This window comes from Pristis pectinata, chromosome 5, assembly GCF_009764475.1.
Source record: "Pristis pectinata isolate sPriPec2 chromosome 5, sPriPec2.1.pri, whole genome shotgun sequence".
In the NCBI taxonomy this organism is placed as follows: Eukaryota; Metazoa; Chordata; class Chondrichthyes; order Rhinopristiformes; family Pristidae; genus Pristis; species Pristis pectinata.
In genome coordinates, this window is record NC_067409.1 from 69558722 (window position 1) to 69574383 (window position 15662).

The window sequence follows — 15662 nt, forward strand, 5'->3', positions numbered from 1 at the left end:
GAACATTACCTTATTATTCCTCTTTTGCACTATTTATTTATTTTTGTAACTTACAGTAATTTTTATGTCTTTATGTCTTGCATTGTACTGCTGCCACAAAACAACAAATTTCATGACATATGTCAGGGATAATAAACTTGATTCTGATTCATTGGCTGTACCAAGCTTCAGGTCAGCCCTTAGCATGTACTCCTGCTCCTTAAAATGAAAGGCCCACTATTCAGTCCACCAAGTCCATGCCAATAGACACCTATCCCTATTAATCCCACCTTCCAGTATTTAGCCCATAAGCCTTCTATGCTTGGGTAATTTGAGTGCTCATCTAGACACTTTGTAAATGCTGTCAGCAACTCTGCTTCCACCACTCCTTCAGGCAGTGCATTCCAGGTACTCACCACTGTCTGCATGAAAAAGGTCCCCCTTAGATCCACTCTAAATCTCTTACCCCTTACCTGAAATCTGTGTCCTCTAGTTTTATCGACCTCTGATCAGGGTAAAAGTTTCCTGCAGTCTACCCTATGAATATCACTCATAATTTTATATACCTCAATCATGTCCCCACAACCTCCTCTGCTACAGGAAAACAGGCCCCGCCTCTCCAGAATCTCCTCATAGCTCAAACACTCCATCCCAAACAACATCCTGGTGAATTCCCTCTGCACCCTTTCCACTGCTACCACATTTTTCCTATAAACTGCCTACAGCATGGTCTATTTCCTTGCTGTATGACTCCATGGTCTTGCGAGACCAAACGCAGACTAGGTGACTATTTCGGAGAACACCAACTCTCCGTCCAAAACCGCAATCTGCATCACGATGTTGCCAGTCACTTCAACTCCCCCTCCCACTCCATCACTGATCTGTCAGTCCTTAGCCTCCTCCACTGCTGGGAGAAATCCAAAAGCAAACTGGAGGAACAACACCTCATTTTCCATCTTGGGACCTTACAGCCTAACAGGATGAACATCAAATTCTCTCACATTAAGTAAACACACACCCACCCCCCATCTTGCCTCTTCTTTTCTTCTCTTTCCTAACCTATCTCACTTTTCTTTCTTCCCCTCCCCCCATGCAGCCTGCCTCCATAACTTTGACCCATCCCCCAGTGGATCTGCTCTCCCCTCCTCCCCTGCATCTGCCTATCACTATCTCTTACCTGCATCCACCTATCACCACCCGCCTCCCTCTTTTGCCCACCTATCATGGCTTTGTTTTCTTCCCCCTATGTATTGGGCTTCCCCTTTTCCTATCTTCAGTCCTGAAGAAGGGTCCTGACCTGAAATGTTGACCGTCTGCTTTTCTCCACAGATGCTGCCTGGCCTGCTGAGTTCCTCCAGCATTATTGTGTTTTTTTAATCAAGATTCCAGCATCTGCAGTTTTTCGACTCTATGGATAGGCTGCATTTGTTTTCCTTGGAGTGGAAGAAACTGATGGGGGACCTGATAGAGGTATTCTAAACTCTGAGAGGCATAGATAGGGTGGGTAGTGAGGTAATAATAAAGACGTATAAAATCAGAGATGTAAATGAGGAGATTTGGCAGGGGGTGGGATCCTAAGCGGCACAGAGGCAAACGAGAGGCTGAAAAGTGATACAGAGGTCAGTGATAGCAAGTCAGTGAGGAGCACGGCAGGGACCGAGGTAAGTCTATCGGATTAAATTGCATTTATTTCAATGCAAGAGGTCTGACAGGCAAGGCAGATGAATTCAGAGCATGGTTAGCTAAGTGGACTTGGATATTATAGCCATTGAAGAAACATGGCTATAGGAGGGACAGGACGGGCAGCTTAATATTCCAGGGTACAGGTGCTTTAGGCAGGATGGAGGTTGAGGAAAGAGAGGAGGGAGAGTTGCATTTCTGATTAGGGGGAACATTACAGCAGAGGTGAAATTACTGAAAGATCATCCAGTGAGGCTTTATGGGTGGAGCTGAGAAATAAGAAGGGGATAATCACCTTGTTGGGTTTGTACTTCCGGCCCCCAAATAGTCGATGGGAATTAGAGGAACAAATACGCAGAGAGATTGTGGAGAGTTGTCAGAGTAGGGGATTTTAACTTTCTTAACATAGACTGGGGCTGCCATAGTGTTAGGAGCTTAGATGGGGTGGAATTTGTTAAGTGTGTTCAGGAAAGTTTGCTCAGGGCCCTACTAAGGAGAGGGCAAAGCTCGACCTACCCTTGGGTAATATGGTGGGGGAAATGACTGAGGAGACATTGGGGGAACACTTTGGAACCAGTGTCCACACTTCTACTAGTTTTAAATTAGTTTTGGAAAGGGACAGAACTGGTCCACAAGTTCAAGTTCTAAATTGAGGCAAGGTAAATTTTGACCATATTAGACAGGAACTTGCAAAAATCAATAGGAGAAGTTTGTTTGTGGGCAAAGAGATCTCTGGCAAGTGGGAGGTTTTTAAAGGTGAGATAGTGAGAGCTCAAGGACTGCATGTTCCTGTTAGAGTGAAGGACAAGGCTGGTAGAAGTAGAGAACCCTGGATGATGAGAGATATTGAGGTCTTGGTCAGGAAAAAAGAGGCAGCATGGGTCAGGTGCAGGTAGCTGAGATCAAGTGAATCCCTGGGATAAAATAGGGGATGTACTCAAGAGGAAATCAGGAGGGGGCATGAGATAGCTTTGGCAGAGAAGATTATGGAGAATCCAAAGAGATTTTAAGTACATTCAGGGAAAAAAGAGTATCTAGAAAGAGAATAGGACCCTGCAAAGACCAAATGGACATCTTTGTCTGGCACCACAGGAGAAGGGTGAGGTCCTTAATGAATATTTTTCCTCTGTTTTTACCATGGAGAAAGACACAAAGACTATGGAACTAGGAAAAATTAATGGGGAGGTCTTGGGGATAATCTGCAATACAGTAGAGGAGGTGCCTGACGTCTTAAAACGTATGAAGGTAGATAAATCTCCAGGGCTTGAACAGGCCTATCCAAGAATACTGCAGGAGGCTAGAGAAGAAACTGTGGGAGCCCTGAGTGAGATATTTGCATCATCGTTAGCCATGGGTGAGCTGCCAGCAGAGGGTAACAAACGTTATCCCTTTATTTACGAGGGCTGCAAAGAAAAACTTGGGAATTATAAACCAGTAAGTCCAACATCTATGGTAGCTAAGTTACTGGAGAGGATTCTGATGGATTTGACATATGTGCATCTGGAAAGACAGGGGTTGATTAGCAGTAGTCAGCATGGCTTTGTGCATTGGAGATCATGTCTTACAAACTTGATTGAGTTTTTTGATCAGGTGATTTAGAAAGTTGATGAGGGCAGAATAGTTGACGTAATTTATATGGACTTCAGTAAGGCCTTTGATAAGGTTCTACATGGTAAGCTGCTCTGGAAGGTTAGATTGCATGGCATCCAAGGAGAGCTAGCTAATTGGATACAAAACTGGCTTGATGGTAGGAAGTAGAGGGTGATGATGGAAGGTTGTTTCTCAGACTGGAGGCCTGTATCTAGTGGTATGCCACAGGGGTTGGTGCTGGACCCATTGCTGTTTGTCATCAGATCAATGATTTGGATAAAAATGTACAAGGCATGGTTAGTAAGTTTGCAGATGGCATTAAAATCATTGGTACAGTGGACAGTGAAGAAGGTTATCAAAATTTACAGGGGGATTCTGATTCAGCTGAGTAAGTGGGTCAAGGAATGGCAAATGGAGTTTAATTCAGATAAGTGCGAGGTGTTACATTTTGGAAAGTCAAATCAAGGTAGAGCCTTCACAGTGAACTGTAGGGCCCTGGGGAATGTTGTAGAACAGAGGGACCTTGGAGTACAAGTACATGGTTTCCTGAAAGTGGAGTCACAGGCAGACAGGATGGAGAAGGCAACTTTTGGCACACTGGCTTTCATCAGTCAGAGCACTGTTGGGAAGTCATAGTGCGGTACAACCTTGCAAGGTACAACCTCACTGGTGAGCCTGCACTTCTGTTCTGTTTTGGTCATCCTGCTATAGGAAAGAGTGCAGAAAAAATTTGAGGATGTTACCAGGACTTAAGAGACTGTGTTATGAGAGGTTGTACAGGCTAGGACTTTATTCCCTGGAGTGTACGAGACTTAGGGGTGATATTATGGAGGTGTATTAAGTCATGAGGGGCAGAGTAGGGTGAATGCACTCAGTCTTTTTATTTTACCAGGGTTGGGGTATCAAGAACCAGAGGGCATTGGCTGAAGGTGAAAAGGGAAAGATTTAAAAGGAACTTGAGAGGCAACATTTTTTTTACACAAATGGTGGTCTGTATGTGGAATGAGCTGCCAGAGGAAGTGGTTTAGGCAGGTACAATGACAACTTTCAAAAGACAGTTGGACAGGTACATGGATAGGAAAGGTTTAGACGATTATGGGCCACATGCTGCCAAATGGGACTAGCTTCAATGGGGCATCTTGGTCAGCATGGACCAGTTGGGCGAAAGGGCCTGTTTCCACACTGTACGACTCTAAGAGGGTCAGAGGGGATCTGAATAAAAACAGTGCTTGATGGAGCCAGGTACTCTCATAACATTAAAAATTATCTGTATGAGTACCTGAATGCTACGAACCAAGTGCTGGAAAATGGGATATTTGATGGTTGGCATGGATAAGGTGGTCAAAGTACCTTTTTTTATGCTGAAAAACTCAGGCAGAACAAGCTGCTTCTTTCATCGATCCTGTGTTATGCAGCTACTGGGGATGAACCTCAACAAAGACCACCATATCCCTTTCCAGACTTTTTTGGCAAACACATGGTTCACAAGGACGTGGGTGACCACCTCATCTGCACAACATCCACATTGTGGGCAGTACGCAGAAAGATTAATACTCCAGTCGTTCATGAAGGATTTGAGGTGGAGGGGGCCTTCTCACCTACTAGCAAACAAGGTCTTGGTGCTTGCTTGGAAGCTCTGAGGATGAGACACTCTGCAAAATGATTTTGACAGTCTGCTCAAGGAACCAACCAACAGGATCCACTCTCTCCTCATGCAGGGCCTGTGCCTGCCTGATCATCATGCACTGCCTGATGATGTCGTCAAAGATGCTTTTGCACAGAAACTTTTCTACAAGCAACAGGTGTAGTGGCATGGTCCAAATGACTGAAATTCCAGGCCCATCCTTCACTGCACTGGTTAGGGTAGAACCTCAGCACATAGTGGCACTTGCTTTGCGTACTCAGGCTCTATGCACAGCTCGATGCAGCAACACACAAAGGTAACCATCAGGATGAGGTTCATGTTGGGTCTTCTCTCTGCCCTTTCTCTGGAGGGCTGTACACCACATCTTCACTGACACAATCTATTTTGCATCTCTCATTGAAATGAAAGACAACTCAAGTGACTGCTGTGGTGGAGGAGTGGCTTATGGGTTACACAGATGACTCATACAGCAACACCAAAAGCACCCTGCACCTGATGACAAGGTTCTTCCCTGCCATGGAGAGGGAGCACTGCTACCACATTCCCAACTTCTGCTTCACTTTGGCTTTTTGATGCAGGCCCTAGCTCCTCAAAATCAAACTCCCAGCACCATCACAGATGCTCACCAATCTGACAATCGACTGAGAGTTGAAGCAGAAGATGGTGATTCTGCCCACATATAAGGAGGCTTTGAATGTCGCCCCCTCTTATGCCTTGTCCTTCCTTTTGGATTTGGCAAAAGCCTCAATACATCACACAAACAAGACAGAGGAGAGAGGGCAGCCTTGCTCAACAGATTTGATTGAAAAGCTTTCTGCTTCCCAGATGTCAAGGTGGATTGGACTACTGATGTAAATGTAGAGCAACTGTATCCAATTACAGATTCCTTCCCTCTCATACAAGACACTCTATTTGATCCATTACCTACTCATCACATAGCCAAAGCATCAGTGAGCCCAAGATTATCGGCATCAACCCTCAACCTACCTGTTATATGGCAGTAACTGACAATATCCAACAGCATTTTCCCTTGTATTTCTCCTTGAAGTATCAGCAGGATATTTAATGACTTAGAGTCATAGAGTTATACAGCACGGAAACAGGCCATTCAGCCCAACTGGTCCATGCTGACCAAGATTTCCAGCTAAGCTAGTCCCATTTGCGTATCCTTCTGTCTTTCCTATCCATGTACCCGTCCAAGTACCTTCTAAATATTGTTAATGTACCTGCCTCAACCACTTCCTCTGGCAGCTCATTCCATATACTGACAACCCTCTGGATGGAAAAAGTTACCCCTCAGGTTCCTATTAAATCTCCCCTCACCTAAAACCTATGCCCACTAGTTCTTGATTTCCCAACTCTGGGAAAAAGACTGTGCACATTCACCCTACCTATGCCCCTCATAATTTTATGAACCTCTATAAAATCACCCCTCATTCTAGTACGCTCCAATGAAAAAAGTCCCAACCTGCTCAACATCTCTCCACAACTCAGGCCCTTGAGTCCCAGCAACATCCTTGTCAATCTCCTCTGCATTCTTTCCAGCTTAATGGCATCATTCCTACAGCAGAGTGACCAAAACTGAACACAATATTCCAAATGCGGCCTCACCAACATCTTGTACAACTGCAACATAACTTCCCAGCTGTTTTACTCAATGCTCTGTCTGATGAATGCCAGCATGCCAAAAGCCTTCTTTCACCACGCTGTCTACCTGCAATGCCACTTTCAGGGAACCATGTACTTGTACTCCTAGGTCCCTCTGTTCTACAACACATCCCAGTGCCCCATTGATTTGTCGGATGGAAGTTAACCTGATTGAGAAAAATGATGAGCAACAAACAAGATGCTAGAGGAATTCAGAGGGTCAGACAGCATCTGTGGGGGGGAAATGGACAGGCGACATTTCGGGTTACAACCCTTCATCTGGACTGCTCACAGATGGGGAGAGAGGATCTCACAGAACTCCCATCTAAGAGAGGAGGAAAACCTCTACCAAAGTGGGCAAAGTGGACATCAAATATGATGCATCTTTGTCAGAGTTGTGACGGTTAAACAGCCTTCTCTGTAATTGAATGGATAAATTCAAAAATAGATTTCAAAATTGTAAATGGTAAAATAAATTGCCCATTGAATTGCAGCTTAATAAAGGTCCAAAGGTAGAAGGTAGGGTAGTCATATCCAAGACTATAATGATATACAGGACTGTAGTGACATCTGCTGTTGTTACCTAGTCCTAGGAGAGGTGCCAACTAGAATGCAATTACTGCATTTAGGAGAAGGTTCAGCAATTGATGTAAACTAACTGACCAATAACTCTGGGCCTGCTTGTTCATATAATCAGAGGAAGGGTGCCAGTTTGGTCAATGAGACCCAACAGGACACAGTGGAACATCCAAGAGAAGTAGTTTGTATAATCAACCATGGCCATATAACTGCTAACTTTTTAGGCATATTTATTGCTATATTGGGCATAGTTATTGCCATCTAGTGGGAGTATTTATTACCATTTTTGTTAAAATCATTGGAATTATCATTGTTATCATCTGTTAAAGTATTGGGCACAGTTATCACTATTTGTCCCAGGTATCACCACTGCTACCTTGTTAGCAGTAGCCTATGTTTTATTCACTGATAAGTATTGATTAAAATGTTAGATTTAACATGCTTTGGTAGACTGAATTGTTATCTTCACAATCATGGGGCTCAAGCTAAATAACATTAACTTGCTTGTTCAATTTGCCTGTTGCAGCTGGGTCACAACTGAGACAAACACTGACCACTGCTGGAGGTATGGAAGGTGGAAGATGCACTTTGATCTGGGAAAAACTTGCTGGTTTTCCAGTGCATGGAGCAGTCCACAATCAAATGTTACAGGTTGGAGGACTATGTGTCAGGGGAGCACTGAAGCTTGCTTTATGAGGAAATACCCAGCTTGGGGTCCTCCTGCTATTACATTGGGCCCTGTGAAATAAATCTCAAACTTACCACAAATGAAATGTTTGGGAAAGAAAAAATTAATGCCATGTTGACATATTGTAAATCTTGTAAGCAAGTGTAATGATATACTAAATACTAAGAACAACATTAAATGAATGTACAATTACAAATATTATGAATAAAGTATATTTTGGGGGAAAATATCAGTGCTGCATTTGCCAACATAAGTAGTTTTCAGAAGTAATTCATTGGATGTGATCTGCTCTTGGGTGTTCTGAAGATACAACAATATCCCAAATAAATGTGATTCCCTCTTATTTATTCCTTTGACTGAACACAATTTCAGTGTTTTTCCTTTACAGAATGAGTCTGTACCTTTTCAATGCAATTTGTGGGGCTACTCCCCCTCAGCAGTATTACGTTTCAGCAATGTGTAGAATTCAAAACTGGCACAATCACTGTGAATGAATAATGAGTGTTACTGCACAGAATTGTTTCTACTTTAGTTACCAAGCTTTGCAGTACTCTGCAGAGTATGGTGGCCCTTCACACAAAGACAGAAGTCAGAAATAAAATTTTGCTCTGTTCACTTGGGTTCCTATCAATTCAACAAGTTTTCTAAATTGGGGGTTCTCCTGCCACTACACCATAATACCACAGCAACATAGCAAATCCACAACCTTGACTGTAGACAGGAACTTTTGCTGGGGAGAATACAGCATGGGTTTACCAGAATGATATCCAGAATGATGGATCAAGCATGTTTTTACCGAACAGCAGAGCAGTCCTAAGGAGCTAAATGGCCTCCTCCTATTACAATAGTCAACTTGCCAACATTCATTTAAAAGGAATGCACAATTCACTATTATTTGCTGGTCTGCTGAGTTCCATTCAAATCTAACCATTGTCTTATAAAATAGTGTTGCTTGAAGCTACATCAAATTATTAGTGTAGTCGATTGAGAAAACAATTTTGCCACCATCACAAATTATAGGAGCAATGCGCATCATTAAATGCAACTGAAATAAGACTAAACAGAATGGAACATATAATTGGCAAGTGAAAGTTCTTCCTTATTTTCAAATACATCTTACCCATCTTAAATCACCTGCCAGGATCCAATAAAAATACATTAATTCTTTAATAATATTTAATTAAAATCAGAGTTCTTCGTGAAAGTGTTCATAAATATGCAAATATATTCATGTATAATGTTACCAACATAATTCTCCAGCACACTTTTGCTTCTACCTTAGGCTGCAGCTCTCAATTTCCATCAGCAAACCCTGAGCCACAGCATCTGAATGCCAGGTAATGATGACCACTTATTACAGATGGAAAAAAAGGTCAAAGTCTGTTTCGCTACTCCACATTCTCAATAAGACTGTCACACTAATTCAATCTGTCACCACTGGAGATTTGTTATTGCAATCCCCTTTGGGATCAAAATTTCCTTAGCCTGTAGAAACACCAGTCACCCGGACCATTTTTACTTAATTATCTCTGGTGAAGTACCTTCACTGCAAATTTCTCTTATTCTCTGCCCTGAAAGTGATAAAAACTCAGTTTAAAAGAGCAAACATTCAATTTGCAAAGATTAAATATTGCAAATTAGCATCATTAAATTTAAGTACCATCAATGAGTTGCTTAACTAACAAACTAACACTGAACCATAAATATTTTTTATCTTTAAAATCCAATGAAAATGATCTGAACAATTTGCATTCAGGGAGCATTTGTCAAATCACAGTTACAGTATAGTTGGTAGGTGAGTGATTGTCAGTTTATGGCCAGAAAGGAAATAAATCTGTATTTAAATAATAGTCAACAATGTTAACTACAATCAAGTCATGTCTGGGTACACAACCAACTTAGCACATTAGAACAGACTGGTTCAAAATTTTTACATGCATCACTGGTGATTTGTTTTAGCAAACGTGCCAGATAAGTGTTTATGCTTTCAGGATGACTTCCCATTATTTTGATAAATTCATAATTCCTGTGGGAATCACTGCACTCAATGGGATTTTAAAACATCTGTGTATTTATTTTCTTAAAGCTTTATGTTTTCAAACAAATATGGTGAAAACAAAGAGAAAGAACACTTCTGGGACTTGGCAAGTGAGACACTCCCTAGATAATTCTAATTCAGCAGATGACAAGCACAAATTATGCATGTGTAAATATGAAGACTACAACATGCATGAAATCTCTGAAGCACACCAAAGAATACTATTTATTTCTCAGGAGGCAAAAAGCAGCCTTACCCCTTCCCGAATACATCTCATTACCACAGCGTAGGCTGCGGAGGGGATAGTCCAATGGTCTCTTGAGTGTGGTCTTCTCTCCTCCTTCAATGAAGGAAATGAAGCAACATCAGTGCAAATGAAGTTAGTCTGCAAATTTTTCCAGTTGATACATTTTTAAAATGATTTTTTTTTAAAAAACACAAACAACATAATTCACAGTCCTCTTTTTCAAGAAAGGAAGTTATTCAACCCATTCTTCCAAAGACAGTAGTTCAGCAGGGATGGTTGCAATGGAAAAGGTAAGAGAACCAAGATTTGCTCCTGTATGGCTAGTGTGAGATTAGAATCACTGAAATTTGATGAATAGAAAATAATACAGCTATTGTATCAAGCCCAGACAAAACAGACCTATAGAGGTGAATTTCACTTTGCCCCCAACCTTGCATGTTCTAACATATGCTCATCCAATGTATCTTTTAAATTCAATGGTGAATCTGCCTCTGCCATTCTTTCAGACCAAGTTCAGACTCTCAACAGTCTTTGGGTGAAAATATATTTCCCCTCTAAACTTTGTCAGTTACATTACATTTTTGGCATCTGCTAAAGGAAGTCTGTACTTCCTATCAACTCCATCTGGGACCCTCAAAATTTTCTACACATCAATGAAATCTCTCTTCAGCCTCCACCACTCCAAAAGAAACAACCCAAGTCAAACCATTGCTGCCCTGTAGCTCAAGTTTTCCAGTCCTGCCAATGCCCTCTTAAATTTCTGAGGTGGTGGTAATCTTCACCTTTAACTCCACCTTCTCTTCAAGTAACCCTGACACGTACATAGAACACATAACAGTACAGCACTGGACAGGCCATTCAGCCATGATGTTGTGCCAACCTCGATGCCGATTTATACTAAATATCCTCCATCTGTTTATCATCCATATTCTTCTATTCCTTTCTTGTTCTTGTGTCTATTTAAAAGCCACTTAAATTCCACCAAACTGCTGCTACTGGTAACCCATTCCAGGCACCGACCACTCTGCATAAAAATTTGCCCCTCACATTGCCTTTAAACTTCTCCCCCTCGAACTTTAAAAGTATGTCCTCTGCTGTTTGACATTTCTACCCTGGGGAACAGATTATGACTGCCTACCCTACCTATGCCTCTCATAATTTTTAAAATTTCTATCAGGTCTCCCCTCAGCCTCTGATACTCCAAGGAAAACAACCCAAGTCTGTCCAACTTGTCCTGATAGCTCATACCCTCTATTCTAGGGAGCATCCTGGTAAACTTCTTCTGCACCTTTTCTACAGTCTCCACATCCTTCTCGTAATGAGGTGACCAGAACTGCTCACAATACTCCATGTGTGATCTGACTAAAGTTTTGTATAGCTGCAACATGACTTCCTTACTCTTACCCTCAATGCTCCTACCAATGAAAGCAAGCATTCCATATGCCTTCTTACTACCTTATCCACTTTAATAGAAACATAGTAAACCAACAACACAATACAGGCCCTTCAGCCCACAAAGTTGTGCCGAACATGTCCCGACCTTAGAAATTAGTAGGCTTACCCATAGCCCTCTATTTTTCGAAGCTCAATGTACCTATCCAAAAGTCTCTTAAAAGACCCTATCATATCCGCCTCCACCACTGTTGCCGGCAGCCCATTCCACGCACTCACCACTCTCTGAGTAAAAAACTTACCCCTGACATCTCCTCTGTACCTATTCCCCAGCACCTTAAACCTGTGTCCTCTTGTGGCAACCATTTCAGCCCTGGGAAAAAGCCTCTGACTATCCACACGATCAATGCCTCTTATCATCTTATATACCTCTATCAGGTCACCTCTCATCCTCCGTCGCTCCAAGAAGAATCTCTTCTGCACCCTCTCTATGGCTTCCACAATCTCTCTGTACTGAGGTGACCAGAACTGAGCACAGTACTCCAAGTGGGGTCTGACCAGGGTCCGATATAGCTGCAACATTACCTCTCGGCTCTTAAATTCAATTCCATAATTGATGAATCATAGAATTATAGAACAGTACAGCATAATACAGGCCCTTCGGCCCACAATGTTGTGCTGACCTTTAAACCTCACCTCAGACTATCAAACCCCTTCTTCCCACATATCCCCCTATTTTAACTTCCTCCATATGCTTATCTAGCAATCTCTTGAATTTGACCAATGTACCTGCCTCTACCACTACCCCAGGCAGCGTATTCCATGCACCAACCACTGTCTGGTAAAAAACCCTCCTCTGATATCTCCCTTGAACTTCCCACCCATTACCTTAAAGCCATGCCCTCTTGTATTGAGCATTGGTGCCCTGGAAAAGAGGCGCTGGCTGTCTATTCTATCTATTCCTCTTAATATTTTGTATACCTCTATCATGTCTCCCCTCATCCTCCTTCTCTCCAAAAAGTAAAGCCCTAGCTCCCTTAGTCTCTCTTCATAATCCATACTCTCTAAACCAGGCAGCATCCTGGTAAATGTCCTCTGCACCCTTTCCAACACCTCCACATCCTTCCTATAATGAGGCGACCAGAACTGGACACAGTACTCCAAGTGTGGTCTAACCAGAGTTTTGTAGAGCTGCATCATTACCTCATGGCTCTTAAACTCGATCCCACGACTTATGAATGCTAACATCCCCTAAGCTTTCTTAACTACCCTATCCACCTGTGAGGCAACTTTCAGTGATCTGTGGATATGAACCACCAGATCCCTCTGCTCCTCCACACTACCCAGAATCCTATCATTAACTTTATACTCCACCCTGGAGTTTGTCCTTCCAAAGTGTACCACCTCACACTTCTCCAGATTGAACTCCATCTGTCACCTCGCAGCCCAGCTCTGCATCCTATCAATGTCCCTCTGCAATCTTCGACAATCCTCGACACTATCCACAACACCACCAACCTTTGTATCGTCTGCAAACTTGCCAACCCACCCTTCTACCCCCTCATCCAAGTCATTCATAAAAGTCACGAAAAGCAGAGGTCCCAGAACCGATTCTTGTGGGACACCGCTAGTCACAGCCCTCCAATCCGAATGCACTCCCTTCACCACACCCCTCTGCTTTCCACAGGCAAGCCAATTCTGAATCCACATGGCCAAGCTTCCCTGGATTCCATGCCCTCTGACCGTCTAAAGAAGCCTACCACGTGGAACCTTGTCAAATGCCTTACTAAAATCCACGTAGACAACATTTACTGCACTACCTTCATCAATCTGCCTGGTCACCTCCTCAAAGAACCCTATCAGATTTGTGAGACATGATGTGCCCTTCACAAAGCCATGCTGGCTGTCCCTGATCAGACCATGATTCTCTAAATGCCCATAGATCATCCCTTCCAACAGCTTTGCCACCACAGATGTACGGCTCACTGGTCTATAATTCTCTGGACTATCCCTACTACCTTGTATGAATAAGGGGACAACATTTGCCACCCTCAAATCCTCTGGTACCATTCCCGTGGACAACAAGGACTCAAAGATTCAACGGTTCAGCAATCTCCTCCCTCGCCTTGCGGAGCAGCCTGGGGAATATTCCGTCAGGCCCCAGGGACTTATCTGTCCAAATATTTTCTAACAGCTCCAACACATCCACTCTCTTGATATCCACATGCTCTAGAACATTAACCTTACCAACACTGTCCTCAGCGTCATCAATGCCCCTCTCCTTGGTGAACACTGAAAAGAAGTATTCATTGAGGACCTCACCCACTTCCACAGCTTCCATGCACATCTTCCCACCTTTGTCTCTAATCGGTCCTACCTTTACTCTCGTCATCCTTCTGCTCTTCATATAACTGAAAAATGCCTTGGGGTTTTCCTTAACCCTACTCGCCAAGGCCTTTTCATGTCCCCTTCTTAAGTTCCTTCCTTGCTACCCTATATTCCTTAAGAGCCCTATCTGATCCTTGCTGCCTACAACTTATGTATGCTGCCTACTTCCTCCGAACTAGATGTTCCACCTCTCTTGTCACCCATGGTTCCTTCATCCTGCCATTCTTTCTCTGCCTCACTGGGACAAATTTATCCCTAACATCCTGCAAGAGATCCCTGAACAACAACCACATCTCCATAGTACATTTCCCTTCAAAAGTGTCATCCCAATTTACACTCCCAAGTTCTCGCCTTATAGCCTCATAATCTTGCAGATGACACGAAGGTTGGGGGTGTTGTGGATAGTTTTGGAGGGCTGTCAGAGGTTACAGAGGGATATAGATAGGATGCAGAGTTGGGCTGAGAAGTGGCAGATGCAGTTCAACCCAGATAAGTGTGAAGTGGTTCATTTTGGTAGGTCAATTATGTTGGCGGAAAATAGTATTAAGGATCAGTGTGGAGGATCAGAGGGATCTTGGGGTCCGAGTCCATAGGACGCTCAAAGTGGCTGCGCAGGTTGACTCTGTGGTTAAGAAGGCAAATGGTGTATTGTCCTTCATCAATCGGGGAATTGAATTTAGGAGCCGGGAGGTATTGTTACAGCTATATAGGACCCTGGTCAGACCCCACTTGGAGTACTGTGCTCAGTTCTGGTCGCCTCACTACAGGAAAGATGTGGAAGCCATAGAGAGGGTGCAGTGGAGATTTACAAGGATGCTGCCTGGGATGTGGAGCATGCCTTATGAAAGCAGGTTGAGGGAACTCGGCCTTTTCTCCTTGGAGAGACGGAGGATGAGGAGGGACCTGATAGAGATGTATAAGATGATGAGAGGTATTGATAGGGTAGATAGTCAGAGGCTTTTCCCCAGGGCTGAATTGGTGGCCACAAGAGGACATAGGTTTAAGGTGCTGGGGAGTAGATATAGAGGAGATGTCAGGGGTAAGTTTTTTACTCAGGGAGTGGTGAGTGCGTGGAATGGGCTGCCGGAAATGGTGGTGGGAGCTGATATGATAGGGTCTTTCAAGAGACTGTTAGATCGGTATATGGACCTGAGTAAAATAGAGGGCTATGGGTAAGCCTAGTAATTTCTAGGGTAGGGACATGTTCGGCACAGCTTTGTGGGCTGAAGGGCCTGAATTGTGCTGTAATTGTTCTATGTTCTATGTTTTCTCTTGCCCAATTAAATATCTTCCTGTCCTCTTTGCTCCTATCCTTATCCATGACAATGCTAAAGGTTATGGACCGGTGGTCACTATCACCCAAATGCTCACCCACTGAGAGATCTGGCACCTGACCCGGTTCATTACCTAATATAGATCCAATATGGCATTCCCTCCAGTCGGCCTGTCAACATACTGTGACAGGAATCCATCCTGGACACACTTAACAAACTCTGCCCCGCCTAAACCTTTGGTACTAAGCAGGTGCCAATCAATATTTGGGAAGTTAAAGTCTCCCATGATAACAACCCTGTTATTTTTGCACCTTTCCAAAATCTGCCTCCCAATCTGCTCCTCAGTACCCTTGCTGCTACCAGGGGGCCTATAGAATACTCTCAGTAGAGTAACTGCTCCTTTCTTGCTCCTAACCTCCACCCATACTGACTCTAGAGAGGATCCTTCTACATTATCCAGCTTTCTGCAGCTGTAATAGTATCCCTGACCAGTAACGCCACCCCTCCTCCTCTTC

General features: G+C 43.3%; 1 protein-coding gene across 2 annotated transcripts in view; it reads right to left on the reverse strand.

Moving 5' to 3' along the window:
• Positions 1-15662, reverse strand: part of ulk4 (unc-51 like kinase 4) — a 527384-nt gene that overhangs the window by 349861 nt on the left and 161861 nt on the right. For both annotated transcript variants that reach the window (XM_052015441.1, XM_052015440.1), the window contains exon 19: positions 10103-10186. In XM_052015441.1, the coding sequence (XP_051871401.1) occupies positions 10103-10186 (84 nt within the window). The remainder of the gene's footprint in view (positions 1-10102; positions 10187-15662) is intronic.